Raw genomic sequence first — 27,689 nt, 5'->3', positions numbered from 1 at the left:
CATATTACAGTTTTTTTTTTTTTTTTTTTTTTTTTTAAGAGAGAATGTGGGGAGAAGGAGGTGGAGGGAAGAAATCTTTTCAAGGTCCCAGAAGTAATCAGAACATTTTTGGTAGACCACAAGTTAGAGACAAAACCTGGCAAATTTTAAATGGATGGATTTAACATTGTCTTCTTTTGAAAACTCTAGCAACATCTGAATTTAAATGAAAATATTAAAGGGAACTTAGAAATATGATTTGCGCTTTAGGTGCACCAGGTCATCCCTTTGTCTGTGTATTGAGATTCCTACCTGGGAACATCATCTAAAACGACCAGAGTAGCAATAGTTAATCATAGGAAGTAAGGATTATGGGGTAATCTTAACTGGAGATGAGAAAATAAGGATAGCAAATACTGATTACAATGCCCAGGATCTTCCATATCAGTATATGGAAGTATATCTGAACAATAACTTTCTAAAATGTAAGCAAATTTGATTTCCTCTAGTGAAAAATGAAAGCTTTAATTGGAAAGTAGAAATTCTTTAAATATTTTTGCAGAAAATTCAGATTTCTGTCAAAAATACAGTTTGGTGTTTGTTTTTTTTTTTTTAAACCAATTTTAATTATCAATGATAATTAAAAGTTCCCTTCTTATAAATTCCAGTAGAAAAAAAGAGGAAAAAACCCAAAAGGGCATATACAGGGAAAACTGGAAGAAACACGTTTGAAGTTTTCTGGCCAAACATCTTCATAAATGGAATACGTTTTGATTATTTTTTAATCCATATTTTCTTGCTTGAAATTTCTAAAACTTGTCATGCTTCTGTAATTTAACCTTAAGAAACTTAATCTGGTTATACTGAAAGACAAAGGGTACACAGAGAAACATACCTCAAAAGGTAACTAACTTCTGCAACACTGACCTCATTTTGTTAAATTCCATGATTAATAGCTGAATTCTGTTACAACAGCATTTTTTTAAGTGGTGTAATTAGTAAATAATGATTAAGAATAAAGCTCTTTATGACATATTTATGGAAGCTGTCTCTAAATAAGAAAATTTTTACAGGTATGATCATTCAAATTAATTAAAAGGGAAGGAGCCACTACTAAATTATATCCTTTATATTACACAGGCTAAAAAACCACCCCAAAACACAACTGAGATACCTGTACGAGGAAATGAGCACCATTTTGAAGAAAAGCATCATTTCTTATTGGTATATTTAAAGTATCTTGCGTTTTTCCTTCTGGAAACATGAGAATGCTTCTTCTAGACATATTTAGAATGCCATCTTTCGCTCTCTCAGGATCCAGAGCTCCAGCTGGAATATAAAGTGCAGTATAAACCAACTGCACGTCTCCAACTGTTCCTCTCTCCCTTGCAAAACTCAAGGATAAAAAGCGTCCCGCTGGATTACTTTCAATCTTCTGATTCTCCAAAGGATAAAACCTTATGAGGCCATAAACATCATCACTGTCCTGAATATAAAACAGAAGCTGCAAAAGAGAAAACAGCATCACTCACCCTACGCTACAGTTACTATATGCCATAGTTTTCATGCTTTCACAAAAGCATGTCCTGACTGTCACCATACATTTTTCTCCTTAGTGAGCTGGCACTCAAGAAAGAAATCAGACTGACAGCCCCGAAGTATTCTTTGTACACAAGCAGCACAGCACTGACAGTGGCAACTTTCCCACTATGCATCATCCATGTGCCAGCATGAGCTCTGAATAACTGATTTTTTGCTTCAGCAGCCAAAGTGAATAATTTAGAAATGTTTCAGATTGTGAAAAATTTCATTTTATTCAACAAGTTCATTCCAATCACTTCAGAGAATGACAAAGCAGCGACTCAAGACACAAACTGTCAGCAATGCTAGCCACCCTTTCTTTAACAGTTCAAAGGTTACAGTCTTAATCACCAACCCTTCCTCTGGTTACTCTGTGTAGAACATTCCAATAATCATTAAGACAGCAAATGAGCAAGTGAAAAAAATCTTTCCTGCCTTCTCTTAGCAAGCACTTAGGCAATGATATATATGTTGGGACTAATCTAAGATGAATGATACGGTACTAAAACTGGGTTTGTGTACTATACTAAGCCAAATACTTTGGATATGGATCAATATACTAAGATTATATTCATTAATTTGTTTGATTTATATCAACCCCAAACCTTTTAGCCAGTTTAGGCAATCAATCTATGTTATCAGAACTGGTAGAGTCTCTAATTATTACTGATTATTCCTCCTCTGCTCCGCTCTGTGAGACCCCCCTGCAGGGCTGGGTCCAGCTCTGGGGCACCAACAGCAGAAGGACACGGACCTGCTGGAGCGGGGCCAGAGGAGGCCACGGAGATGCTGGGGGGGCTGGAGCCCCCCCTGTGAGGACAGGCTGAGAGTTGGGGGGTTCAGCTGGAGGAGAGAAGGCTCCGGGGAGACCTTAGAGCGGCCCCCAGGGCTGAAAGGGGCTGCAGGAACAGGGTGGGAACTCTTGATTGGTGATGTAGGGATAGGACGAGGGGAAATGCTTTTAAACTGAAAGAGGGCAGATTTAGATTAGATGTGAGGACGAAATTCTCCCCTGTGCAGGGGGTGAGGCTCTGGCACAGGTTTCCCAGAGCAGCTGTGGCTGCCCCCTCCCTGGAAGGGTTCAAGGCCAGGTTGGACGGGGCTTTGGGCAACCTGGGCTGGTGGGAGGTGGCCCTGCTCGGGACAGGGGGGTGGGACTGGGTGGTCTTTAAGGTCCCTTCGAACCCAAATCATTCTATAACTCTATGACTCTATGATTATTACCTTCTCCATAAAAATTCTAAAAGCAAACTTACCTCAGATGGTTCACTGACTTCTGCACCTCCTTGTATTGTATGAGCTAAGAGTTTCAGAAGATAGGGCTCTGCCTCTTCTGGGATATCATCATCAATAATGTTCAGAGGAAGTGTCACCAGCATCTGTCCTTGATCAAAACATATCTCCCCAGTCTCTGGAACGAGGTCTGCAGTCACAGGCGAAGGATCACTGCTATTTCGGATTATAACCCAGGTAACAGAAACATTTCCATGTGTTCCACCATTTCGTACAATCGTGATCTCTTCAAACCTACGGTTTTGAGTCAAAACAAAAACCCTCAATATAAAATCATAATTAATATTGGCTTGATTGGCTATCAATTCCCTGAAATATTTACACTGACTTAAGTGGAATAAATGTTAACTGCTGCAACTGAGATTTGAGTCAGGGCTTAAAGTCTGTGAGGGTATAACACACATATAAGACTTCTCTTAGAGCACTTATTCATGAGCTCTCTGTAATGCCTCTAAAGATATTTGTTAGAAATTATTTTGTTTACAGAGCCAAAGATACGGAGAAGTGAAGACTTGGCATGCTTTACATTTGTCTTGAGAAATAAATGTCAGATTTCAGAAAACCTTTTCTCTATTAACTTCCTACACCATTTTATAAACTATATCAAAATACAGTTGACAGGCATGAAAATTTAAATTATTCCAAATCAGCTATTTGCTTCCGGACTGAAATATTAACGACATTTGTGATACTGGGAATGTCATACTTCCTGCATCTGACAAGCATGTGACTACAACAAAACGTTTGGGAATCATGATTTATAAAAACGTAGAAAGCAAGATTTCTTTAAAGTGTATAGGAAATGAAGATGAATACTGAAGTGCTGGGCTATACATACTACAAAATATTATTTCAAAATTGCTTGTAGTATGATGGCTTCATGTATCACCTGTTTCTCCGGGGATGAACTACTATCAGTAGCTAGCAGTGGACATTTTTATTGAGACTCTCAGTATTGTGTATCGGTCCTGCCTGTAAGATTTCTACAGAGCTTTCATTTTCACCTCTCTAAAATTACAAATATTTAACTTATTTTTAAGTTTTGGGTAAGTATTTCATGGGAGATACTCAACAACTTTTTTTTTTTTTTTTTTTTTTTTTTTTTATTTTATATATCTAGTAAATAAAAAGATTTACCAGGGAAACAAGCCAGAAATATATTCCCCACTTGTATGAACTGGTGTGTGGCAGCATCACAACTTCATTGATTCTGCCTTCAGATTAAGGGTTTTTCAACATTCTGACAATGTGATTAAATACTTACAGTTTTCATGTACAGTTTACAAATATTAAAATACTTCCTGCATAATTAGACATTCCCACTTCCTTGAAATCTTTGTAGATATGTTTGATAATAATAAAAATACAGTAAGTGATTTCTACATTATATTTTCAGTAGTGATTTTATAAGTATTTTCAGTGAAATACTAAGGATGCTTAACAGTACCAAACAAATCTCTTAAATGGTTTGGATACGAGTTTTGAAGATCTGCAGTACCTTGAAATTTGGTCTTCATCAATGATAACAGTCTGAGCAAACAGGATACTGTTGATTGACAGTACCCCATAGGGTTTATCATTCGGTTGGATGGTGACATGAACAACTGATGGATTAACCAAAACAGCATCTCCCTGCAAAGTGTCTTTAAGAAGCATAATCTGAAAGGTCTCAGCAATTTCTGGTATGGCATCATCGAGGATCTTAAATTTCAGATGTGTTTCATGAACTAGAGGTGGGAAGACAATAGTTGTATTTGGCTGTAGATCTAGGAAGTCTACGTTAGGCTGCGCGTGTGCTGTTGAATTCCCCGTTATGATGGCGTAACTGACAGAGACTTCATGTTCATCAGGTCCAACTAATCTTCCACTGACATCCTTACCACGAACCACTTGAATTGTCACCACACCAACTTCCTCAGGCACCATATAAGCACTCTGAACAAAACGCACAGGACTGTCATTTTTCTTAATATTAATCTGAACAGAATCTTTTGTGTGGTTGATTTCAGCTCCTCCTTCCACGCTCTTCAGATGAACAACGAACAATTCGTCATTTTCAGGTATCTGGAAAAACAGTATTAGCAGCTGGGTGTAAGTAATATTTCAAATACATGCAGAACACTCTTATTGAGAAATATGTTTTATACATTTGACGGAAAAGGGAAAATAACACAAACTTGACAATTCATTTCATGCTAAAACAAACAGGAGCGAAGTCTCACTTTTAACTTTGGTTGAAAATACCTTCTCAAAATTGAACGTTTCCATTTTCTAAAACAAACTTCTTGCTCTGGCAATATGGAACGGCAGAAAGCCAAACAAAAGCAAAACAAAAACAGGCAAGAACCAGAAAAGGCTGGATCTTTCCAATTTAAGACTATGAGGAGATCCAAATTCTGCTTTAGGAAGCCATCTTTATTTGGAAACATTCTTCCCAGTTATTTAGATTTACATCTTGATTTTCTGATATTCATACTGACTGACCTCTATGGATGCCTGAGAGAATATAGGAACAACTTATGGACACAACCTACCTCGGCCCATCTGTTCGTATACAAATGGAAAAGGAACACTTCGTATGTTCAGACAGACACACATCCCCAAAGAAAATTTCTGTCACAGATCTGAGAAAGTGTTTTCCGGTGCTTAAAAATTATTTAGGCTTTGGCACTTCTACAAAATGACTGATTAGAACTACAATTTAGTTTTAGCTATTTCTTCTCCCATACCTGATGCAGCAAGACAAAAGAACGGCTTATAAAGCATAAATTAATGAACCTAAGGATGAGATTTTTGCTTTATATTGCTACATTTTATTCCCGAAATCCTGATTTTCTAAACCTGTTTAACTGAAAAATATGACTATTTTATTAATATATATAGGTAGAAAGTAAATATTTTAAAATTATTTATGATCTTTGCATCTCATTCTAGCTGCGGACTCCTGGAGACTGGTATTCTGTGAGGACAAAATTATTTTTTGCTAAGGGTGATACTCTGTTATAAAGTTGACAAATTCTTTTCATGCACTTTTGATCACTGAGCTAAAAAAGTTCTGAAAACCCTGCTGTCCAATATTTCTTCTCTTTCACACTCATTTGTTAATTGGCCACCCTCAGATCCTTTTCGAGGACTGAAAGAGTGGGCACGCAGTTGCCTTTACAGCTGATGCCAATTCTGTCCCTTGTTTGGCTTGTGGCACTTAAACTTGTATAATATTGTTGACTGCTGCAGGTTTTTTTGTCAACGTGAGATCTGGAAGCTCTCAGTCACCTCTGTCCTATACTGAGACAAAACACAATCATTTTACCTTATTAGAATAGATGTTAACTTATGTTTTATTTAGTTCACTGATTAATATACAATCGTGCAGCATAAAAACATAACATTTAGGTGAGAGCCAAGATGTATCCACAATTGTAGTTGTAGTTTACATCTTAGTATCTCATATAAATGTCACATTCTTGACTTCTTAATGGCATCGTGATTGATCTGTAAAAGTCCCAGTCAAACTTCAAAGACAACACTATAAAAGATTTCCAGTGCTGCCTCGCCTCTTTCATTTTCTCTTAACAAAGTTTTCATTATTGCTCACTAAAAAAGGAAATGTATACAATAAAATTACTGCAAATGTAGTGCTGTGATCAGATCTGCAGTCCCCAAATTTCTGCAGGAAAAGGGTTACTCCACTCAAAAAAATACTTGTTGCGTTGTTTTTCTTCAATTCAGACCCTAAAAGCTCAAACTAAGTTCTGAGAATAACACTGGATTCTTGTGAATTCCATCAGCATCAATAAAGATTTTTTAACTCAAAATTAACCTTTCATGTATGCCTGTTGAAGACTTTAACTGAGTGGACCAGCCACAGTTATACAGACTAAATTCTGAGAAACAGAGTATTTCTCAGAGGAAAAAAACCCCACACCCTCCCCAAAAGCCTAATGATTTATTTCTGTGTATAAGCTAACAGAAATATGAAAAAAAAAAAATTGCTTTAAAGTTGCTCATCTCTGAGGGAGGCACTTTTTTGTTATTTTTTTCTTGTGAATTTCCATATTTACTTATTTTGGTATCTCTATTTTCCCTCTCAGTCCCATTATAAATTACAAAACAAAACAAAAAAAAACAAACACCACAAGAAAAAAAGCGTAGGAAAAATGAAAATAACAGATTGAAAAGTAGAAGACTATGTTTTGTTTACTCTGACGCAGAAAGAAAGGCTCACAACATAGAAACATCTTCTTCTGAAAGACCAATCTAAAAATTGTAAATTTTTAATTATCACATAACGGTTATGCTCTTCACAAGATTGCCGTCTAGGAATCTTATCTATTTTTAGTATTTTTAAAAAATACGTTTCTATCTTGAAACATATCTATATAAAACCATACAAAATTTGTCAATCTATCTTTTCCCTGTGAATATTCAATTCAGTTGCATTCGTACTTTAGTGGCAAACATAACATGTCTGCTCTTCACACGAGGGAGAGCCAACAAAATTAACAAAGAGTAAATTGGATTCTTATGCACCTTTAACTGAAAGCAGAAGAACTGCACAGGCATCACTGAGGATGTAATCAAAACTGCATCATGTAAGCAATGTTATAATTAGGTTCTTTTTGCTTAAACAATTAATAAAGACAGAAATAAAGCCTGAGTTCATGATGCAAACATAGCCTGATTTTGCAAGGTAGACAATCAGAAGCAAGCAGAGCACTTTTAAAAAGAAATACAGAAATGTTAAATATGGAAAGAACAGACTAATAGATAAACCTATATATAGTTCAAGAACATCATCCTTGGCCATACAACAAGGACCTCTGTATTCCATCTGAAAAAAAAAAAAAAAAAGTATAATGCTTTCCTGATTGTTTATACATTTACTGCAGCAGCACCTAACAAGTCTAGCCAGAGCAGCCAGGATATGTTCAGAAACTAAAAATATTCACTGATGAGAATTACAGAGATAGCATTAGAAGGAGTAAAAATGAGAGCCCACAGAGCCAAAATTTAACAACGCTTTATTAAGTAGAAACGCTTTTAACCTCATTTAAACCCAGCATTTTTGTGACTTACTACTCCAAGTCTCTCCAGAAGAGCAGTCAACCTTCTACATAAACAAACCAAAAATGAAGTCGGCTTGTTCTTACCTCATCATCAAGCACTGTTAAATTATAAATCAGCATTGATCTCCCAGGGGTAAATGTAATATTACCCCTAGCTGGACTTAAGTCTTCTTCGGCTGGGTTTGGTCCATCTTCTATCTGCAAAAAATTGATTTTTGCAATAAGAAATATATAAAACAGGAGTACTAATCGAATAAAAGTACAATAATCAATATACAGTTTGTGACACACATAACAAACGACTGTTCAGTCATCTCCTGCTCACAGGCACACGCATTCAGTTGTGAAAATCTGCTCTTTTTTGGCAGATGGAGTAAGTCAGAGTAACCACTCTGAAGAAATGATGCATTGCCAGAAAAAGAAAACTCCTTCCGTAGAGACCTATGAGGACTCTGGTATCTACTGATGTATAACTGACTCTTTTACATAACAGAAAGGATATGCATTCTAATTTAATTTAAATCACTAATATTTCATATTAGATTCCAAGATAAAAGAAGAGCAGTTACTGGTTTTGTGTCGTTTTTATCTTGACCCGTGATATTAAGGAAATTACAGTTAATACTAAAGCTGAAAAGACTAAGAAGACCCTTGGAGGCAATATGTTGGGATTTTTTAAACAATGTTGTAAATTATATATAATTTATACATATATATATAATAATATATATACTATATTATATATACACACATATATAAAATGTATATAAACTACACTGTGAGATGGACCTGATTAATTGTCCAGATAGTAAAATTTACTGAGCCTTAAAAAACCCCCCCAAGATCTGCAATAAATTACACAGTGAATCCGATTCTATACATTAACTATACAGATTCTATTTAGTATGCAGTAAAACGCAGTACAAATCTTTTGAGATTTTGACAGGTCTAGATTAAACCCTTGATGACATATGAGGCGATATAAGCCAGACAACTGATAAAGAAATATCCATATGAAAGAATTTATATGTAATTTTAAGGTATGCAATAGAATCTGATATCGAGGGAAAACAAACAAACAAACAAACAAACAAAAAAAACCCCACCAAACAATAAAGGGAATAACTATATCACATTGAAATCAAGTACATAAAATAACGGCCTAAATATTCAACATGAGTAATTATCCTGAAAGGTTTAATTTCCTCAGAATTCAAACTGCAGTCTGACAGATAAAGGATTTCACTAAATACTGAGCTCTGTATGTTCAAAATTGGCACAAGCATTAAAGACTCGCTCAGATGCTTATTAGTAAAATATAGATAAATTTTGAAGAAATATAAAATAACACATTTTCACACATGTAATACATATTTTTTACTAAGAATGCCAATTAATGCTGCCTCAAATATCTTCCTAAATGACAGAGGATACTAATTTTTCTTTAGTATCTCTTCATTTTTTCTGAAATTAAACAGTCAGATAATTAAAGTATTTTCCAGTTGACAGGTTGTATCTTTCCATTTTATGAAACAGATTTAACAAATGTAGACATAGGTATTCTGTTCCTCTTTCAATTTTATAAACACTGTGATAAATTACAATTATGGCCTCACAGTTTCATCCAACAGATTAAGGTATGAAGCTTTTTTGATAAACTCACCTCAAAAGTTACGATGACCGTCCCATAGGTTCCTCTCTCCCTAATTAGAGTGAGAGGCACAAACTCATTTCTGCCCCTGGGCTCATTCACTGTGATTAAGGCAGACTAATGAGGAAGAAAAGGGACAGGCAATCAGGCACAGATCAAATATCACAGCAGAGGAAGAAACTGTTACCATAGAAATACCAAACTCCCACAGACAAATTAATCCAATCTGCAAACCAGTCCACTGATGGCATACATTTCCTAGCAACCAATTAGTTCAGCTAATAAAGAGCTCAAAAAATTTCAGATTAAAAAATTATAAATTATGCAAGTAGAGTGTTTTGGTTTTGTCTAAATTAATGTAGTCAATATACACAAAGCCCTGGCACATTAGCAGTGGTATTTATAGGAGCTCCTAACCCCACTGAAAATAGATTTTTCTCCATTAAAAAGTCATTTATTAAATAACCAGCTATAAATGGACTCTGTCTATCAAACTGTTGTAGCTAAAAGATTTCAAAGAATTACACCAATTCAGGGAGGAGCATGGCTTAGTACTGTGGTGCTAAAAATTTCTCATGTTCTCGTGCTTTTTCAGGGATGTCCTCTAGGAAGAGGCATGGTTTCTCTTTCTCCTAACACAAACCGTATTATTGCAGATATCCTCCACGCCACTAGCGTCACACCAGTGTCTTACCACAGAAGGCAGCGTACAGTGCATCATGATGCTGTTCTCTCAGCTCAAAAGTATAAAATTGCTCACTAAAGATGGGAAAAAGTATATATCCTCAAGATTTCCAAATCACATCTTCAACTTTCCTGTGGTATTAGTCCTCACTTCTTCCCTACAATCTTTAGATCCTGACTTACAGATGAGGGGAAGTGGGACGGAACAGCTTTAAAAATTTTTATATTAGGACGAGCAACACAGATATTCATCTAAGCGCGAAGGTCTCAAGTCTGTGTCTTAACACCTAAAAGCATATAGAAGTATTAAAGCTGTCTACATGTGTCAATTACATACATATGTATGAATTACCTCTAGAGATCTTTTCAAAGGTGTAACTCAGAATCAGTTTTCAAGGGATTCAGTTGAATAACTAACCAGCATCTCTGACAGTTTCACTTTTATGTTTTCTAAAATTTTCACATATACCATATAAAAAGCCATACCATGTTAAAGGAAATTATTCCAAAGGCATTGTCATTTGATAAGATTGTTACAGTGACAGATTTGGGTGAGCCAAGCTTTATCGTTGCGGATGGTTTCTAAAATTAACAAAACAAAATAAGATGTTAAGTATGGTAACAGGCAAAAAACACACATTTTGATTTTGCTGTCTTTTTAAGAGTAAATATTAGCCTATAACAAGATGTATGTCTTCTCATTATATATTACAGTGAAAATTGCTTAGAGCAATAGAATGCACCAAAATCAATCTTACAGAGGAAATACACTGCATACAGTCAACAACAAAGTGCTTGAAAGAAACTTTCTAAATTATTAATCATAGTTTAGCAATCCATTAATGACACCATAGCACTAGGGAACTAGGTATGAAGCATGTAACACCATGCCAGGAGCTCCAAAGCTGTTCTTTTTTTCTTAACTTTTGTATAAAAGAAACTGTGAAGCTATTATACTGAGCTATCAGCTAAAGGAACCAAATTTTTAGTGTTGTAAAAATGAGCTACATTTACAAATCAAAGGAAGAAGGGAGGGAAAATATGAATTTTTATATTCACTGCAAATGTCCCAAGATGTGTAATAAGTGGCAACAAAGTACAAAGTTTATCTTTACTCAACTGACATCAAACTTAGTCATGAACTCCTATCTAAAAAAGTGAATGTGAACCGCTCTCTGTGAGACAGAACAGTATGAAGAGACATTGAATAAGTATTTAAAAAATGGGTTGGTTTTAGGTAAGTCTCATTTACCCTCTGTTTTTGGAGGACTTGGAAGTCATCCTCTTTCTTTTGCTACTTCCACCCTCTCTTACAGGTACGATCTATGCAGGAAAACAGGACAGGCTGAGAGTCTCTTCACAATCTACCTCTTCTGGGCTCTGCTACACCACCAAACGTCCACAGCTGAACGCAGTGGCTGCTGAAGTGTCAGACTATGTCTACGCTGCACAGCAACCTCACACAGAGACACCCACAGGGATGGCAAAACCTCCTAAAGAGCAGTCAGCGCCATCCTGGCTCGCCTCCAGATTTTAGTTCTTACCTATCAGGATTCAGACCGACAAGCAGTACAACTACACCGCAATCCACGGAACACCAGTCACTTCTGTCAGATCACCCACTGGGGTGCAGAGAAATTGAAAAATTGAGACTTACTAGTAGCGTCAAGTAAAACGTGAATGTCTCGTCAGCCTCTGGAAGATCATCATCACAGACAGATATATACACCGTTCGGTTTGTTTCTGTGTCGGGTATAAATGCAGCTGCGTATGTGTCAAAAAAATCTCCTGTGTTTTCGCCATCAATCTGCAATAAATACACAACCGAATGCCATCTTCTTCTTCCCCCACTGCCTTCTATAATATTATTCTGGACACATTTAACACACTTCATACACTCTTTGCACAGAATTCTTCCCGCAGTTTCCCCTGCTGTCATACAGTTAACTTCTAGACAGAAGGTATAGATCATAGCCCCTTGCATCTGTGCTGAGTAACCAGCAAAAAAACCCAAACCAAAATAACCCAATACTTTATTCAGAGCCATTTATGACTGTCTTCCTTGTAACTGGGTATCTTCTGAGTAATGCGCCGTATGACCAGTTTTTCAGCAGAAAAGCTATTCCTAGCAGAGATCTGTATACCTCACAACACCCGACCTGAATCAAACTTACCTTAACTGCCCTCCGCCTTCCTGTCTCACTCTGGGGACAAGAAGGAGCCTGGGAGTTTGACTTAGTTTACCATTTTGATTACCAAAGTTGGAAAGACAAAGTCTTCTGTAACGAAGAGCCCTGTGTTCATTTCAGTCAACAAAAGAAAATCCCACTGATTCTACTGTTAAGTAAAGTGGTTAGAAGAGAGATTACAAGGGCAGTAGTATCAGGACAGCAACAGGTCTAGGTTAAGTTTACAGTTGGAAGCTGAGACTAAATGGAGAAAAGCAGCTGAACCATCATAGCTGCCACACCTGAAATTACCATCCTCATAAGCACTAAATGTCTGAATAAACCATTGTGGAAAAGGTTATTCTTTGTTCGAGAACAGTGAAATTAGAAGTTCAGTGAAGAGAAAACAAAGTAAGGAAGGTATTTTTGCAGCTCTCACCTATCGCTGGACATACAGGCAACTACTTTTTATGTATATGAGCCAACATTAGGCTTAACCAAAAAAGCTCTTACAAAAACAGGCTAAAACATCTTCCTAGAAGAGATGATTAATATATTCATGCTAGAAACAAATTTAGGAGTTTCAGGTCCTTAACAAGGGTGCTAAGTTGCTCAGCTTGCTACACCAGTAAAGAGCACTAGTTTCAAAGTACAATCATATTTTCTCAAGATCTTCTCTTCAGATGTTAATAACGTGTGAAATCCCTGCAGGTCAATTGCTATTTCATGTAACTTCTAAGACATATATTTTTCATATTTAGTTACAGGAGAATAAATATTGTGCAGAAAGAGATCATTTCTTTTGTCTACAGACTGTAGAAACTCCTAAGCAGCACATCTTCACTAGCACACTGCGTGTTCTCTTGTAGTACTCATACCACATATCATCTTACTCCATACACATATGGTATAGCATACTCTAAGGGGTTTAAACTTTTAAAGGGAATTGAGATCCTAGTTAGTAACAGCTAAGAAATACGGGAAATAATGTAAAACCACTAACTGATCTCCAAGTGAACAATGTAATTTTTAAAATTCATATGGAAATCCGACTTAAACAGTGGAGTAGCTGTTAAATTGCTGGTTCTACAGTAATCTAAAAGAGGAAAAAAATGTTATATACCCACATTTTCAGTATGAGCTCATAGCCACAATTAAAATTAAACCAGTTTGGACTTCTGCTTGAGCAGTAGGAGCTGGCTCACTGTGGAGATGTTTATACCTTTATTTTGAAACTACTGATGCAGCCAGCAGGGATTTATTCAGTTACAGAAACTAGCTGCTGCGTCTTCAGAGAGAAGTATTGTCTCAGTGAAATACCACCCTCCTTTTCACTGGCTTGATAAAAACAGGCAACATTCAAAACTTCAGAAAGATATTAATATTTACTGAGAATATAACTGTCATAGTTTCTTACCGACACAATCGCTGTGATGTTAGCAGGCTTCCCTGTCCTCTCAATTACAAGACGTATAACAGTTGTGCTTGTTTCATTAACTACAAATTCTGTTTGTCCGCTGAACCTCACTTCTGTTTCTCCAGATGCGAAATGAATGAGTAACGCTAAAAGCAAATAAACTAGTAAAAAAGCAGAGGGCATCCCTATAGAAAAAGAAAAGAACAATTAAAAATAAATTGCGAGTCTAAAACACATAAAACATTCCTGGTTGACCTTACCCATCCAGTCAACCCTTCTTAGCCCTTCAGATGTGGTGACTATCTTGTGAGCTTCAGAAATTAGATGAAAACATGCACAGATCTCAGCTATAATCAAGTCAGATAATGTAATTACCATCTACATCTAATTCCATCTTCATAATTTTCATCTAGTGATTTTCTAGACAGTATTTATCAACTTTTTTCAAGCGGAGGAAAACTTTCAAGAAAGAAAGTAACTTTTCTTAAGGAAAAATGACAACATTTCCACAATTGTTTCCATTGTCAACCAAGAAATAATTAGCTTAAAGGCTGACAGTTTTATTTCCACTTTATTTGCTCTCTTGATTCTCTTTAGAAATAAACATGAATTGGCATGAAGGGTGAAGGGTTGGATGCTTGCAGCCATCTCATAGACTATCTTCTGGCAACTTATGGACCATGAAATGTTCTTAAATATTTGCATATTTAGTCGAGATTCTTTTCACTGCTTCTCTTATCCCGTGATTCTTTCATGTTTTCTTGTCATGAAGAATCACTGTGGCACATTTTAATGCCATTGTAACCTTTGTACAGCCAGACCTTTATTTTTATTTGTTTCTGCACAATGTCTAGTTTACTTTAATGTTAGGGTAAGACAACTTAAAACTAAGGTGGTGTATTTCTCTTACATCAGAGTCTAGTTATGTAATGTAAAATACAAGTTTAGTAGAGTCATCAGGTGTTGATACTGTGAGAGACACGTTTTTACGAGGCTCTGGCACAACAAATTGGAAACAGCTGCTATGTTAATCAGACTCTCATGGTGTACAGTGCTGACCAGAGGGGAGAACTTGGACGAAGCAGATTCCTGTCATAGGGATCTGAGAAATTTTTTAACAAGCCACGAGAACAAAGTTGTGCTCTAAACACTAAACAGCATTACAGCATCGATTTTTAATGGAATTCATTCTTTCAGGAAGTTTATTTTAATCTGTAGTCACTATTTTATAATGTTACTTTTTAAAATTTCTGTACAAATTATACCAACAATAATTTTGTAATTGCACATGTAAATAAAATTTCACTTTGCTAAAATTATACTTCGGAGTGCTATGACAAATCTGGTCAATTATGGTTGGATAAACTGTGCAGGACATATTACATTAATATTTGCATATCAATAACATTTAAGATCAGCCATGCTTGCAAAGCACTTGTTTTCATTACTTATGAGTGACAGTAAATTAATATTTAGTCATAAATGATCACTGAAACAGAAAACGTCATGTGTATACTGAAACATATTTTTCCAAAGTGTGTGCCAAATTTGTAATCAGAATACAGTGACTTGAAGTCCAGTGCAGACTCTGAGTGTTTTATGTACTCAGTCAGGTAGCTTTAATTTTGCACTGATCAGAGAATAAGATAGCCTTCAGATCACTAAAATTAACACAGCTTCAGAAAGACTTTAAGACTTTGAGTCATCTTACAATAAATTCTGTCTGGGCAAGGGTTAATTTTATGTTGTGAGGACATGAAATAAACTGCTTTCAGGCAAGTTAAAGAACAAAAATTATCCACAGACATGACATCAAATAAATTGGAAGTACAGTCAATAAAACTGACAGTGTCTCTCAGAATTCCTACAAGCAAAGACTGGTGGAATGACAAAATTAGCCAATTTTAATTACTTGTAGTAAAATATTCACCTAGCTCTACCAAACATCTCAGAGGGAAGAGGTGAGCAACAAAAGTGCAAAAAAACATCAGGACTAACCATTTTCCCTGTGAAAACAACTATCCATTTTACAACTTATTTGAACAATGTTTCGTTATTTCTAGCAAATTTCTAGCAGTAAAATAATTTTGCTGTAGAACTTAACATTGCTGTAAATTTTTATTACCATGAACACAGTCCTCCAAAGATATCCATCGCTCTTATTGAGAATTCAATGTGTAACAGACTTTCAGGAACAACGCTTGCTTCCTACATATCTATCTACTTAATAATTCTGGTGCAGAAAAAGCTTAAAGTAGAAAGTAAATATAAAATATAAATATAAATATATAAATATATTTATATATAAATATATAAATATATAAATATATAAATATATAAATATATAAATACATAAAAAAAACCCATGGGATTTAAAACTGTCAGCAATTCCAAAGTTGACTACTAACTTGCGAGTTGCTTTTGTTGTTTTTATGTAGAACTGCTCTGAAGAATACAAGCCTTCAAGCTGGAAAGAGAACAGTTGTCTAACCTTTGTAAACTCTGAGACAATTACACTGTCTGCAGATGCAGGCATCATCCATACTAAACTGAGGAATTTGTTGACCTTTTAGCTTCAGCTGTTACCTTGTCATAGGCTTCACAAATATCTTCCCACGGTACATGCTTCTAGTAAATAATACTGAAAACATGATCCTTGAGGGCAAGATTACAAAGTTTAGAATTACTTGAATTCTATTACTTCTACTAGAGAGCATTCTAAAACTATAGGATTACTTCTGTGGAACAAGAGAAGTTTCACAATCATACCATCAATTATTTAGCTGGTGTGTATTCTTCCTTGTTACATTATTTGTACTAAGATTTACTTTGCACGGCCTGCCAAAAGTAGTTTTTACTCTGTTTATATAAACTCAACTTTGAAAATCGTTATTATTTTAAAATATTTATGTAATATAGTAAAAAATAGCATAGATCAAGACTCAGAGAATGCAGAACAAATTTATTTAAATAGCTGAAAATGTATTACTGGTCACAGTATTTTACTCTGTTAAATATGAACTCACTTTGTACACTAAAGTCCTACATTAATTTATATGGGAACACAATTTGTTCCTCATTAACTGCATTGCATAAAGTTCAGCAAACGCCTTTAGATCAGGGACTAAAAGACAACCCTTCCCCACCTCTGTCACCCCAGTATATCTTTGTGAGGTTTAGGGGTTTTTTTCCTAATGAAGCTGAAACTCTAGTCCTTGTTGACTGCTAAATTTTGGTAAACTACATGTTTGGTGAACCAAATACTCCCCGCTGTTTCAGCCAAATATAACTGAGTTCAGTTCTCTCAATGCAGGATATTCAGTCAGGATTTAAAATAGATTAATGATCCAAAGTCATTTAAATGTTTCTGAAACACCAACAAGCAACGGAGTATTATATATCTTCAGAGTACGTACAAGTCAACAGACCAACTATTCTGTTACTATGTTCTGACTAAAACCATTTTGAATAATGATTTGTACTATCAGTTTAAAGCAATGTTATGTACTGTGGCTTAGGTGATGTTTGTTAAGGGTTTTATTATAAAAGTTTCTGGCATCAAGAACAACAAAAAACGAATCTCTCAAAAAGTTATCCGGACATTTTAATGCTATTAAAGAATCTTAAGAGCCTAAATATCACATTTTTCAGTCATACGATTAAAAAAAAAAAAAAAGCGACTCAGAATTCAGAATTCTGAGTCATGCACCCACCCTAACTAACGTTTTCTTTTAGTCTTTTATGGCTCTCTGAAGTGCGTTTGTGTTTCCCCTGAAAACACAGAACACTCGTGTAGAGCCCAGCACAGCATACGCTGATTCCACACAGTAATTTCCACAGTCATGTCACAAATGATCCGAGGAATACCATTTCAATCTATTGCCCAGCTGGAGCCAAGGAGAGGTAGCCTTATGAAACTGGCATTTCTCGTAACTGATGGATCACTGGTATTAGTTTACTTTTTTCCACTCAGTTTCAGGAACAAATTTCAGATGAAGGTAAAGTTCATAAAGAAGGAGTGATATTTTTCTGCAGATTTTTACACTGGCTTCTGTGCCTAATAAATCAAACTCCTAAAGGATGAAAAGATCTTCTGGCTGTTTTCATTGGAGGGTGAGGGAACCTACAGACTAGCAGCACATGGAGAGGTCAGGAAGGGAAAGGGCTGTGAAAGGTTCCAAATCTGAAATGAGTGTAAAACACCAGATATGGAATGGAGAATGGCAACAGGGAGGGGAGTTCCTCACAAAGGAGGTGGAATGAGGGATTAATGTACCTCAGAGTTGCCACTGCTGCTCGGGAGCAGAAGCAAGCAGGTAGCTGGGGCAGCACCCCTCCCACCCAGCAGCTATAACTCGATCACCCCCTCCCACCTTCGCACAACTCGTCACAGATTTGTAAAGCCCACGGACGCAGCGCAGCAGAGCAAGCGTAAAGCCTAGTGCACTTTTCACTGCCTGTCCTTGTCTACTCCCTGTGATTACAAATACCCAGCCAAGTAGAACATTCAAAAACTGGCATGCCTAGTACTTTGCATTGAGTACAGCACTGCAGCCATCAATGGTTGCCAGAGAGAAGTCTATTCACAGCAGAGATGTCAGCACCCAGCAGCATCTTTGGCTGAATACAATGGGAGAGAGATACATGTGCTCTTTCATATGTAAAGAGGATATTCTCTGTAGTACACAGGGACAGCACAGAGCAAGAAGTTTCACAAGGCCATTGCCCCTGCTGCACCTGTCGTAGAACCCGATTAAAAACCTGCATGTTTTCAGCATTTTTATTTCAGGCATTCCCAGAACCACTGAAATCTACAGCAGTATTGGAGAACAACCTAGGAAAGCAGCGAGAATTATAAAAAACTTTGATTTACTAAACTTCTCCTTTCTACGTTGTCATGATCCCAAATTAAGAAAGAAATATTTTTATTTCAGCCTGGGGTTTTCTTTGCCTCAAAGTTCCCACATAAGCAAAGGAGGACACAACAGCTGTGACTGCAAAGCTTAGCATTTGGGCAGTAGGTATTACCCATGTTGGTTGTCGTTTCTTTTTTGGTTTGAGCTTTTTTGTCTGAATGTGGGATACGTAAGCCTCTCACTAATAGAGAGTGGAAAAGAGAGTGTTCTAAAGGTACTATTTCAAAATAATATCTTCCTACGTTACTTTTTTTGCCTTCAAATGGCTTCAAGGTGGATAAAGCATGAGAATTATAGTCAGTCACAACAAGTCCTGCCTTGTCTGCACCCCTGGACTGCACGAATAGTTGCAGCATTTGGGGCAAGGGTCTGTCTCACCAATTTCCATGCATATTATTCAGTGTCACTGGATGTCTTTGCTTCCACTTCTTTCCTAGGGTTTCCTGTCTTCCTCTTTACTACAAAGACATTGTGGGTACCTGCCCATCACCCCCCTTCTTATTGCTAACATTGGAAAGTGCTAGCCAAAGCACAAACGCAGACAACTAGGTGCTGAAAATCCCTTGATCAGCTTTCACTGTCCTAAAGTTTTGGGGCTCAGCTGCTTACTTACCTACTCACTATTGCTGCTGTGACAGAACAGTACCACAGCGCAACCTCAGGTGCTAAGAAGATTTATCTGCATTTGAGATTAATGACACCGACATCAGTCAGCGATTCTCCTGACCATTTGCTTCCTAACAGTTGCAATATTTTTAAAAAATCTTATTATCTATAACCAGATGTATCACTGGGAATGGCCAGTTTAATGTAACCTGAAAAACATCTCCATACGAAAATTCTTGCTCATTCAATTATGTTGCCTTGAAAAAGACAAGCACCCTTCATCACAGACATCTTATCCCAAGGAAGAAAAGATGCTTAAGCTTCCTGACATCATATTTGTATTTACTAGTCAGAAAGGTAAATCTCTCATCACAGCCAGGATGCAGTACTGCAAGTGGTAAATCTGCAAAGGCCTGATAGAAATCCAAATCATCTCATGCCATTATTAGAGGTCACTCAGAGGTAAAAAGTGTAATAAGCCCAGAGAACCCCTTGCAAGATTTCTGGCAGCTTCTTTTCACTTCATCAGAAGGATCTGAGTGGATATAAACTGTAACTTTAAATTTTAACTTCTAAAGCATGTAATCATCACTGGTGAGCCAAATTTTATCTCTTAAGCCAGGTAATGCTCAAGGCTTTCTGAGGTAACTGCCTGTTTTGCCTGTTCTCATTCTGAGCACCGAATAAAGGGCAAAACTCTCAAGCAGTGTTGAACCCATTACTTCTGTTTGCTAGCAGCGAGCAGAGCGAGCTCAAGTTTCTTCTACAAATATTTTTCGTTATCTCACAATTTGCTGGTCAAACAGAGAACCAGACAATAAGTTTGACTAGCTGTAAAATCCAGACTGTTCAGTTTTGGTTTTGGTTTTGTTTTTTTTTTTTCCCAGAGTACCTCCAGTAAAACAACTTGGAGTTATTAACGTTACTTTATATTTAGAATAGAGATTAGAGTCTATTGTAAACAAACTTTGGCTGAAACCTGCTAATTAACAATGTGAAGAAATACACCAGTAGAAATCAGAATTTGCCCTAATTTGTACCAACAAACCAACACTGATTTCAACTGCAGAAATTTTAATTTAGCTCATGCAGTTGATGAGAATCCATCCATATATAGTTCTATCTATACGCTGTAAAAAAAATAGATATGATTTTGGAATGGTTCCACTTAACATATAGTATAGGTTTAAGCAAAAGGTACATCTTGTTTTCAACTCCACACAGGAAATCCTTTTCTACCTATATAATTCTAAGGAAAACAGCAGACATCTTTCACTAACAGAAATTATTTTACAGAGTTTTCCAGAACTAGGGTCTGGAACTTTTTACTCTGGCGTTTTGCTCCAAGTAGGGCTTAAGACACTGTAAGGACCCATACTCTCTCTCAAACCATTTCTTGCACAAAAAAAAAAGCAAGCAGATAAAAAAAAACCCAAACCAAATAAACCCAAACAACCCATCCACAAAGATGATCAGCACTCCCAGCTCATGGTTGCTGTAGAAGTAACTGCACAACTGAGCCTGACACAGGGTCAGGCTCTAACACATACAGAACTAGAAATACAACGAAGGAAGGTCTGCAGGCTTCAAGAGGAACACCCATTTATTCTACTTCAGTAAAGACCTAAAGGTCCACAACAACTTCCAGTTGTATCTCTACTTTGGAAGTTTCTCGCATGCACTCAACATTTTTACTTAGCATATTTTTAGAAGATGTGAGCTGAGGACAAAGCTACCATAGCTTCAAATACCCTGCTACTTGTCCTGAATGAAGTACTATGGCCTGCATGAATATCACATATCAGAAAAAGTGATTATGGGCTTCTGCACTGTAGTGGTTATTTTTCTCATACTTAAAACCAAAAGTATAACAACAGGTTTTGCAATAGCACTTCACACAAAATAATCTTGCAAGAAAAAAGGTCTGTAAGGCATAGAACAGTAAATTACAGCCCCATGGCAGGGATTAGATGGCATTATTTCAGGTATACTGGCAGAAGAACTATTGCTATCCACAGAGGATTCTGACAAGTTAATACCTCACATACAAGCCAAGCAGAACTGCCTAATTACTAGAATAACTGTGTCAGTGAGTGATTCTTGAGTTCATAAAAGTGTATTATTAAGCATGAAAATTTGTATCAACTATACTTGTTACATTTAAGATGCACAACCAAAAGATTCATTTCTACAGTTAAATGTATTCATTTCTTATTAGATTGCAGCAAATAATGTTGGTTTTATTACAGATCTGTATTTCACAGATTTCCCCCCAAAAAAATGCTTTCTGTAGAAGTAAAAATATATTTGTATCATTTCCAAGATGATTAGCTGGGGGCCCTCACTCTAATCTATACTGTGAAATCTTCTCTTAAATCTGGGCAATCCATTTTTAAATAAAACACAGGATAAAGTATTTATGTTGTGAAGAGAACTCCCCAAGCAAAATTTGTTTGGGTTGAAAGACTTCCCACACTACCTTTATCTTGTATTGTGCTTTCCTTGGCTTTCTAAACCTTTTAACCTATGTCACAATTTAATAATCACTATTTAATAATTATAATCATTCCCTTATTAACTGGGTATTTCTTTTCGTTCTTCTAAGGCACCCTGTAGTTCAAGACAAGGAAATCTCTTTGTCGATTAGTTATTTAAGACCAGCAACAATAACTATGCTGGAAAGAAAGGTGCTTTGAGAGGATTACATAGAGCTAGTTCTCAACAGCACCAAGCCGAGAGCAGCAAATTACAAACCCAAGTACTTCATTGCATGTAACCAAATTGGCTGGTTGAAATGCTAATTGCCTTTCAGCAAAGCTAAAGGCAGACAGGGGACCCTGTGCTTCAGAGAATGACATGCATTTTTTACCCCACTTCTGCACCATTGTCTTGCTGAGAATTATTCAAAATCTATTCATAAAGGTAGCTCTTTTCCTAACCTTTAAAAATGTGGGAAATTTCTAAAGCTCTGACCAATACCTCAGATCTGTTGGACTGCCAAACCCATAACAGATGGCTGAATTAAGGCCATGTTAAATCCTTAATGAAGCAGAGCTTGAAACAATTCAGAGCAGTAATGTATTGGACAAGTCCAGGATAAGTGACTGAGGAGAAGGAAGTTTCTTCTGCCACCTGAAAATGAGAATCATAACTGCACTCCAACTAATAAATCTATACTAGACACAAAAAGAGATAACCAAACAAAAATCTCTTGGTATATAAAAAGGTATTGCTATAAGATTCTAGAGGAAATTTTGTCTTCAACTTGCTAAAAAACCCCACAAACACAAAAGCTGCAATGAACATGGAAAGCATCTTCTCCGTTCAATTTTGCTAGAGAAATTCAGCCTATCAAACAAGCCTTTTTGAATATGAACAACTTTATCTTAATAGCAACCTTGCTTTGGACTTCCAAAGTATTTCACTAAAGGGAATTTAAACAACTTTAACTAGTTTTATAGGAAATACTAATAAGCCAGTCTCTGAAACAATGTTCTTCATATTTTAAGCACATTTCAGAACTCCTGGTTTCCAAATTCCTTCTGCAGACAGCCACATGTTCTCATGTAAGGAGTAAATTCAATCTTGAAAATGTTTATTGACACAAAGTGTTTTCCAGTGAGATTATTCACCCAGAGAGTGATTTAAGCAAGTGCAGCTGTGCAGAAACAGTATCATTTATGATTCAATAACTTTTTTTCAGAGTAAAAAAATGTTACAGTGGGCCCACCTGGAATGAGATAAATGGCCTCTAACATCGATTCTTCCTGTCAATCTTTTTTTCTTTTTTTTTTTCCTAGGAAACAGTAATATAGCTGCTATTAGGCAGACGATGAGTCTTGAATTTCTAGGACTGCAGCAAATGCCTACAGCTGACAGAAATGGTTCTGTAAGCTTCAACTTGATGGTGGAGATGTTACATAGCACCTGAGTCTTAATACACATTGAAACAAGTATTCAGATACTACGTATGTTTATTTCTAGTGAAGAAAAGTGTTATATTCACCATTATACACAACAGTGACTGTACCTAAATCAGCCAGTCTCGGAGAGCCGAAACACAAGCACAAATTGTACGAATGAGTAAAACCAATCAATAGGATTACACATTTAAAAATAGTTATATATGTGATTATACCTTTAGGAGGTCAAGGCCTAATAGTCCCTGAGCAAGGAATTTCAGCATATTCTTTATGTTTTCTCTCACCTACCCACACTTTTGTATTTCTTACTGAAGAACTAAATTGACCCAATACCCCAAGCACACTGGAAGAGGCTGGCCAAGAAAGAAAAAAAATCAGAGAGCAGGGTTATCCAGCAATGAAATGAAGCTAAATCGTCTCAGATTCCCCATCTCAAATACTACCAGGAGTCAGACATACAGTTTACTGGTCTGATGCTTTCAAAACCACCTCAGGCTTTAAAACTTCAGACGTAGCTGAGATAAATTTTAATTCTCCTTTTCCCTGAAGTGTGATGCAAGGACATACTTTTCCATCAAGATTTCAGTGAAACATTCTGAAATTAAAGTTTTCCCAATCTTATAGACCACTGCTATGTACTTTTAAAAGTACAATAATTAATAATCACCCCATCACTACCATTGTGCAGTCCCGAACAACTATAGTAGTTGTGTAACAATACCAAAGGTGATTTGTGGGTCATCAGTATTTTTCTCCCAAACTGCCATAAATTTTTTGTCCCTGATGACTGAGATCCTTACAGCCCTCTGCAGGGGTATTATTCTTTAGTGTTACACACTAAAGATACATGTTTTCATAGCTTTTCCAGTATTTCAGTTACAGTCATCATATTCACGTGTTAAGGAAAATACGTTTGTGAGCACCAGCACACTTAAGCACTTTTATTTTTTTTAATGGAATTCCAAAAGCAAATAAAAAAAACCATGGAAGACAGTAAGTTTAAATAACAAAAATCCATTTATATTGGAAGTTTTAATGACAGGTTATGATTTAGACTTGATTCTGAAAACTTCATTCAAATAAAGCTCACAACAATTTCCAAGGGAAGTATTGCACTGCAGGTTTGAATGCATATGGATCAATCTCATTCACTAGTATCAACTCTGTAAAACTCATCCAGTATGACTTTTCAGCCTCAAAAAATGCTGACAGCATAAATAAACTGCCCAGCACTAGTTCTCACGAAAGCAAATATCATTTTTCCCATTGATTTCCATGTGACAAGGACACAGAGTTAGGAGCTAATAAGCATGTGCTCCCATTATCGATGTTAATTAGTTCACTCATGCAAATTTAGTAAATACCATTGATTTCTTCGTGTAAAGCTATTAAAACACAAAAATGTATTAGAGAGCAAGTAAAGCACGAAACTGCATGTTAGAAATTAATAACAACATAAATATTAGTAATAACAAATTAGAAATCAAAAATTGTACACCCTCGAAAAACGTTAGCTTTTACATTATCAAGTTATTTGTCCATTTCAATTCTAAGCTTGATATGACACAAATTATTTTATTTCCTCAGGTATCCGGTTCTCCCTTCCACATAGAAACACTGAATATATTTAGTAGGAGGAAGCTTGTTTTAGGTTTAAGGGACAGGCAGACTAAATACATCACATTCTACCTTCAGTTACTAAATTGCCATCATGGCAGATTCTCAAAATGCTTATTATTTAACTGACTCATTCTGGAAGATGTGTGCAAAGTATTATCAGGAAAAAAAAAAACAAAAACAAAAAACAAAAAAACCCCAACAAACAAACCAAAACAAAAAAAACCCAACAAACCTTTCAGCTTCCATATAATGAATAGGGCGTTTTAAACTCACGTTATTTCACATCTGCACTATAAAGCGATTACAGGCTCATTAAAAAACAATGATTGATGTTTGGCAAGCAGTTCCGTATACATTTGATCTTAACTTTATCTGGGCTAGCCAGGGTGAATTATGCAATGTCTTACACAGAATCTGCATATCAAAAGCAAGAAGTATGAGCAGTATTTCCAACTTACATGGCATATTTTAATTATAACTCGTAAGGAATATAACAGTTTGGAATGAGTTTCATTCCTTATCAGGTGACGATTTGAAAAATTCATTCTTACTTTGAACTCGCTCTCCTTTGCAAAACAGAATGCACACGCAGCTCCTCCACTTCTTTTATCTTCACCTAATTTGAACAGTCAAATTATGTTCTGTGCATTTCTGAGAGTTAAAAATTGCCAGCTAGGATGCTTCAGACTGAGTTTCATCCTGATATGATGCCCCGAGAATAGGATTTTCCATTGGAAATACTATTGTCTCCACCTGCCCTGCTCTGCAGAGCAGAAAGAGGAGCTGCTGGAACAACAGAAACCTTAGCAGACTCCGACTATCCAGCAGCCGCTCAGGGGTGAGCCACACGCTCGCTGTCTGCCGCTGCTTCAGCCCTGTCCCTGCTGCAACAGGTGCTGCTGGCAGAACCCTCCGGCCGGACGTCGAACACCTCTGTGGCTGACAGGATGCTCCAAAGCAACTCCCACCTCAAACAGAGAGACAACAAACCTACCTAGACCCGGGGACATGGACATCCGCGTCTTCTGGACTCAGCCAGCCGCCTGCACGCTCTCTGTCACTCACGCATTATGCATTCCCCTCTCCTACTCCTCCCTCCGCTCCACGCAGCGTCCAGCACTCTCCTCCCTCTCCTGACTCCTGCTGCCTTCCCACTGCTGCGGAGATAAAAGGGGGGTGGGATGGAAGAGGACAGAATTTTTTAAAACCCTGGCAAATGCTCCTGCGCTGCTGTGCTGGAGACAGAGCTGGCCCCTCCAGTCGCTGCCTCAGCGGTGTTTCCACTCAGCGAGGGCTGCTCAGGTTTATTACTGGAGGCAGCAAAACTGGCACGTTTTATCACTGGATTATGACAGATTTTGGATTCAAGCCCTGAGCCGCACCCGGACATGCAGCTCATCTTAATTCACAGCTATTCAGTGCTCTGCAGGGAGAAACAATCTCCAGTCCGAGATCAAGCATTCCGGACTCAGTAATTTCTCTAATATCAAATTCACATTTTGTGGTCACCACCATTCCAAGTAAATCCTGAGCCACAGCAGAGGTACAAAGACACAAAGGCGGCAACCCGGATCTTGATAGTGTAGGCCCCCAAAATCCTCAATTCTCCAATTTAATGGGAAACAAGTGTCAAAATTCCTACTTACCCAATAAATGTCAATACATTTAAGCCCCAAAACATAGAAAATACAGAATTTTGACGGGGTTTCACTTAGTCCCTGTGGGAATACAGCAGAAGATTGGTGAGGAGGACTGCAAACACACTCAAGTGAGTCACAGTTGGGATGCTGAAAAGGACATATATCATGCCAATTGTTGTACAGCTTTGTGTGCTTGACGGGTAGAATGTCTGCATTTAGATAGCACAGGCCTGCAATAGACTCAGAGGCACCTCACTGAACATCCTTGAGATTCCTGCCCTGCTGTGGGAAAGATCAGAGCTCAGTGGAAAAGTACGCCTGCAAAAATCCCTGTGTGGCAACTAAGGCACGGACTCTCCATTGAAGTGCAAAAGGAAAGACCCTTTATTATTACAATAGCACATACTTATGCTCTCGCCAAAGCTCTTACTTCATGATTAGCAAATCAGCAATCAGACAGCTATCAATCTTTCCTCCTATCAGCATAGGACCACGCTAACACACGCCGTACAAACCAATCCCCTTCTTGTTCATGCGCTGTTCACGCGGTGGTAACTTCTCACAGTTTAATACTTTCCTGCAGTTCAGTGTTGCAGCTGTCCGTTGTTTTTCCCTGACACCTTGGCACAACTTAACTGCTTCTTATCTATCTTCCAAGGCCTGTTTTCCACCAAAGTCCAGCAGTTTCTCAGAGGCTGTGTAGGGCCAACAGGCCGATGTCTCCTACATCCCTGATATACAGGCAAAAGCAGCCAGTTTCAGATTTTTCTTTCTTCTCCTTTCTGGTGAGCAAGCTCCATGGTACCTGCATCCCTGCCTGGGTGCTGCTGAGGAGATCCCTCAGGTCATGAGGTAGTGAGAATAAATTTATTCTTTGCATTTCATCCATGGTTTTGTGGTTGTTCCTGCGTCCTGCCTGTGCTGGCTCACACCGTCCCATTTACAGAGTCTTCACTGTATTTCCAGATCCTGTGAGATAGCTACTAGATTTTATAAAGTGGAAATGCTATTGCAAACAAATGAAGCAGCGGTGGCACAATTTCATGTGGCTGAATCCAGTCAGATCCATTAACACTCACACACTCCCCACAAATCTCATGGGAATTGAAACCATTCTATCAAATTTTTTAAAAGCATTGATTCCA

At 37.1% G+C, this 27,689-nt stretch overlaps 1 protein-coding gene across 1 annotated transcript in view; it reads right to left on the bottom strand.

Annotated features, from left to right (window-relative positions):
• The window catches only part of ADGRV1 (adhesion G protein-coupled receptor V1), a 312,242-nt gene that overhangs the window by 271,764 nt on the left and 12,789 nt on the right, over positions 1 to 27,689 (bottom strand). The window contains exons 4-12 of the mRNA XM_026866507.1: positions 25,899 to 26,061; positions 13,840 to 14,024; positions 11,912 to 12,061; positions 10,741 to 10,836; positions 9,583 to 9,687; positions 8,004 to 8,117; positions 4,352 to 4,917; positions 2,817 to 3,087; positions 1,154 to 1,483 (exon numbers count right to left, since the gene is read on the bottom strand). Coding sequence (XP_026722308.1) covers positions 1,154 to 1,483; positions 2,817 to 3,087; positions 4,352 to 4,917; positions 8,004 to 8,117; positions 9,583 to 9,687; positions 10,741 to 10,836; positions 11,912 to 12,061; positions 13,840 to 14,024; positions 25,899 to 25,920 — 1,839 coding nt within the window. The 5' untranslated portion in view covers positions 25,921 to 26,061. The remainder of the gene's footprint in view (positions 1 to 1,153; positions 1,484 to 2,816; positions 3,088 to 4,351; positions 4,918 to 8,003; positions 8,118 to 9,582; positions 9,688 to 10,740; positions 10,837 to 11,911; positions 12,062 to 13,839; positions 14,025 to 25,898; positions 26,062 to 27,689) is intronic.

This window comes from Athene cunicularia (genome assembly GCF_003259725.1).
Source record: "Athene cunicularia isolate RWA chromosome Z unlocalized genomic scaffold, athCun1 chrZ_part3, whole genome shotgun sequence".
In the NCBI taxonomy this organism is placed as follows: Eukaryota; Metazoa; Chordata; class Aves; order Strigiformes; family Strigidae; genus Athene; species Athene cunicularia.
This window is presented reverse-complemented; position numbering and strand designations above follow the sequence as displayed.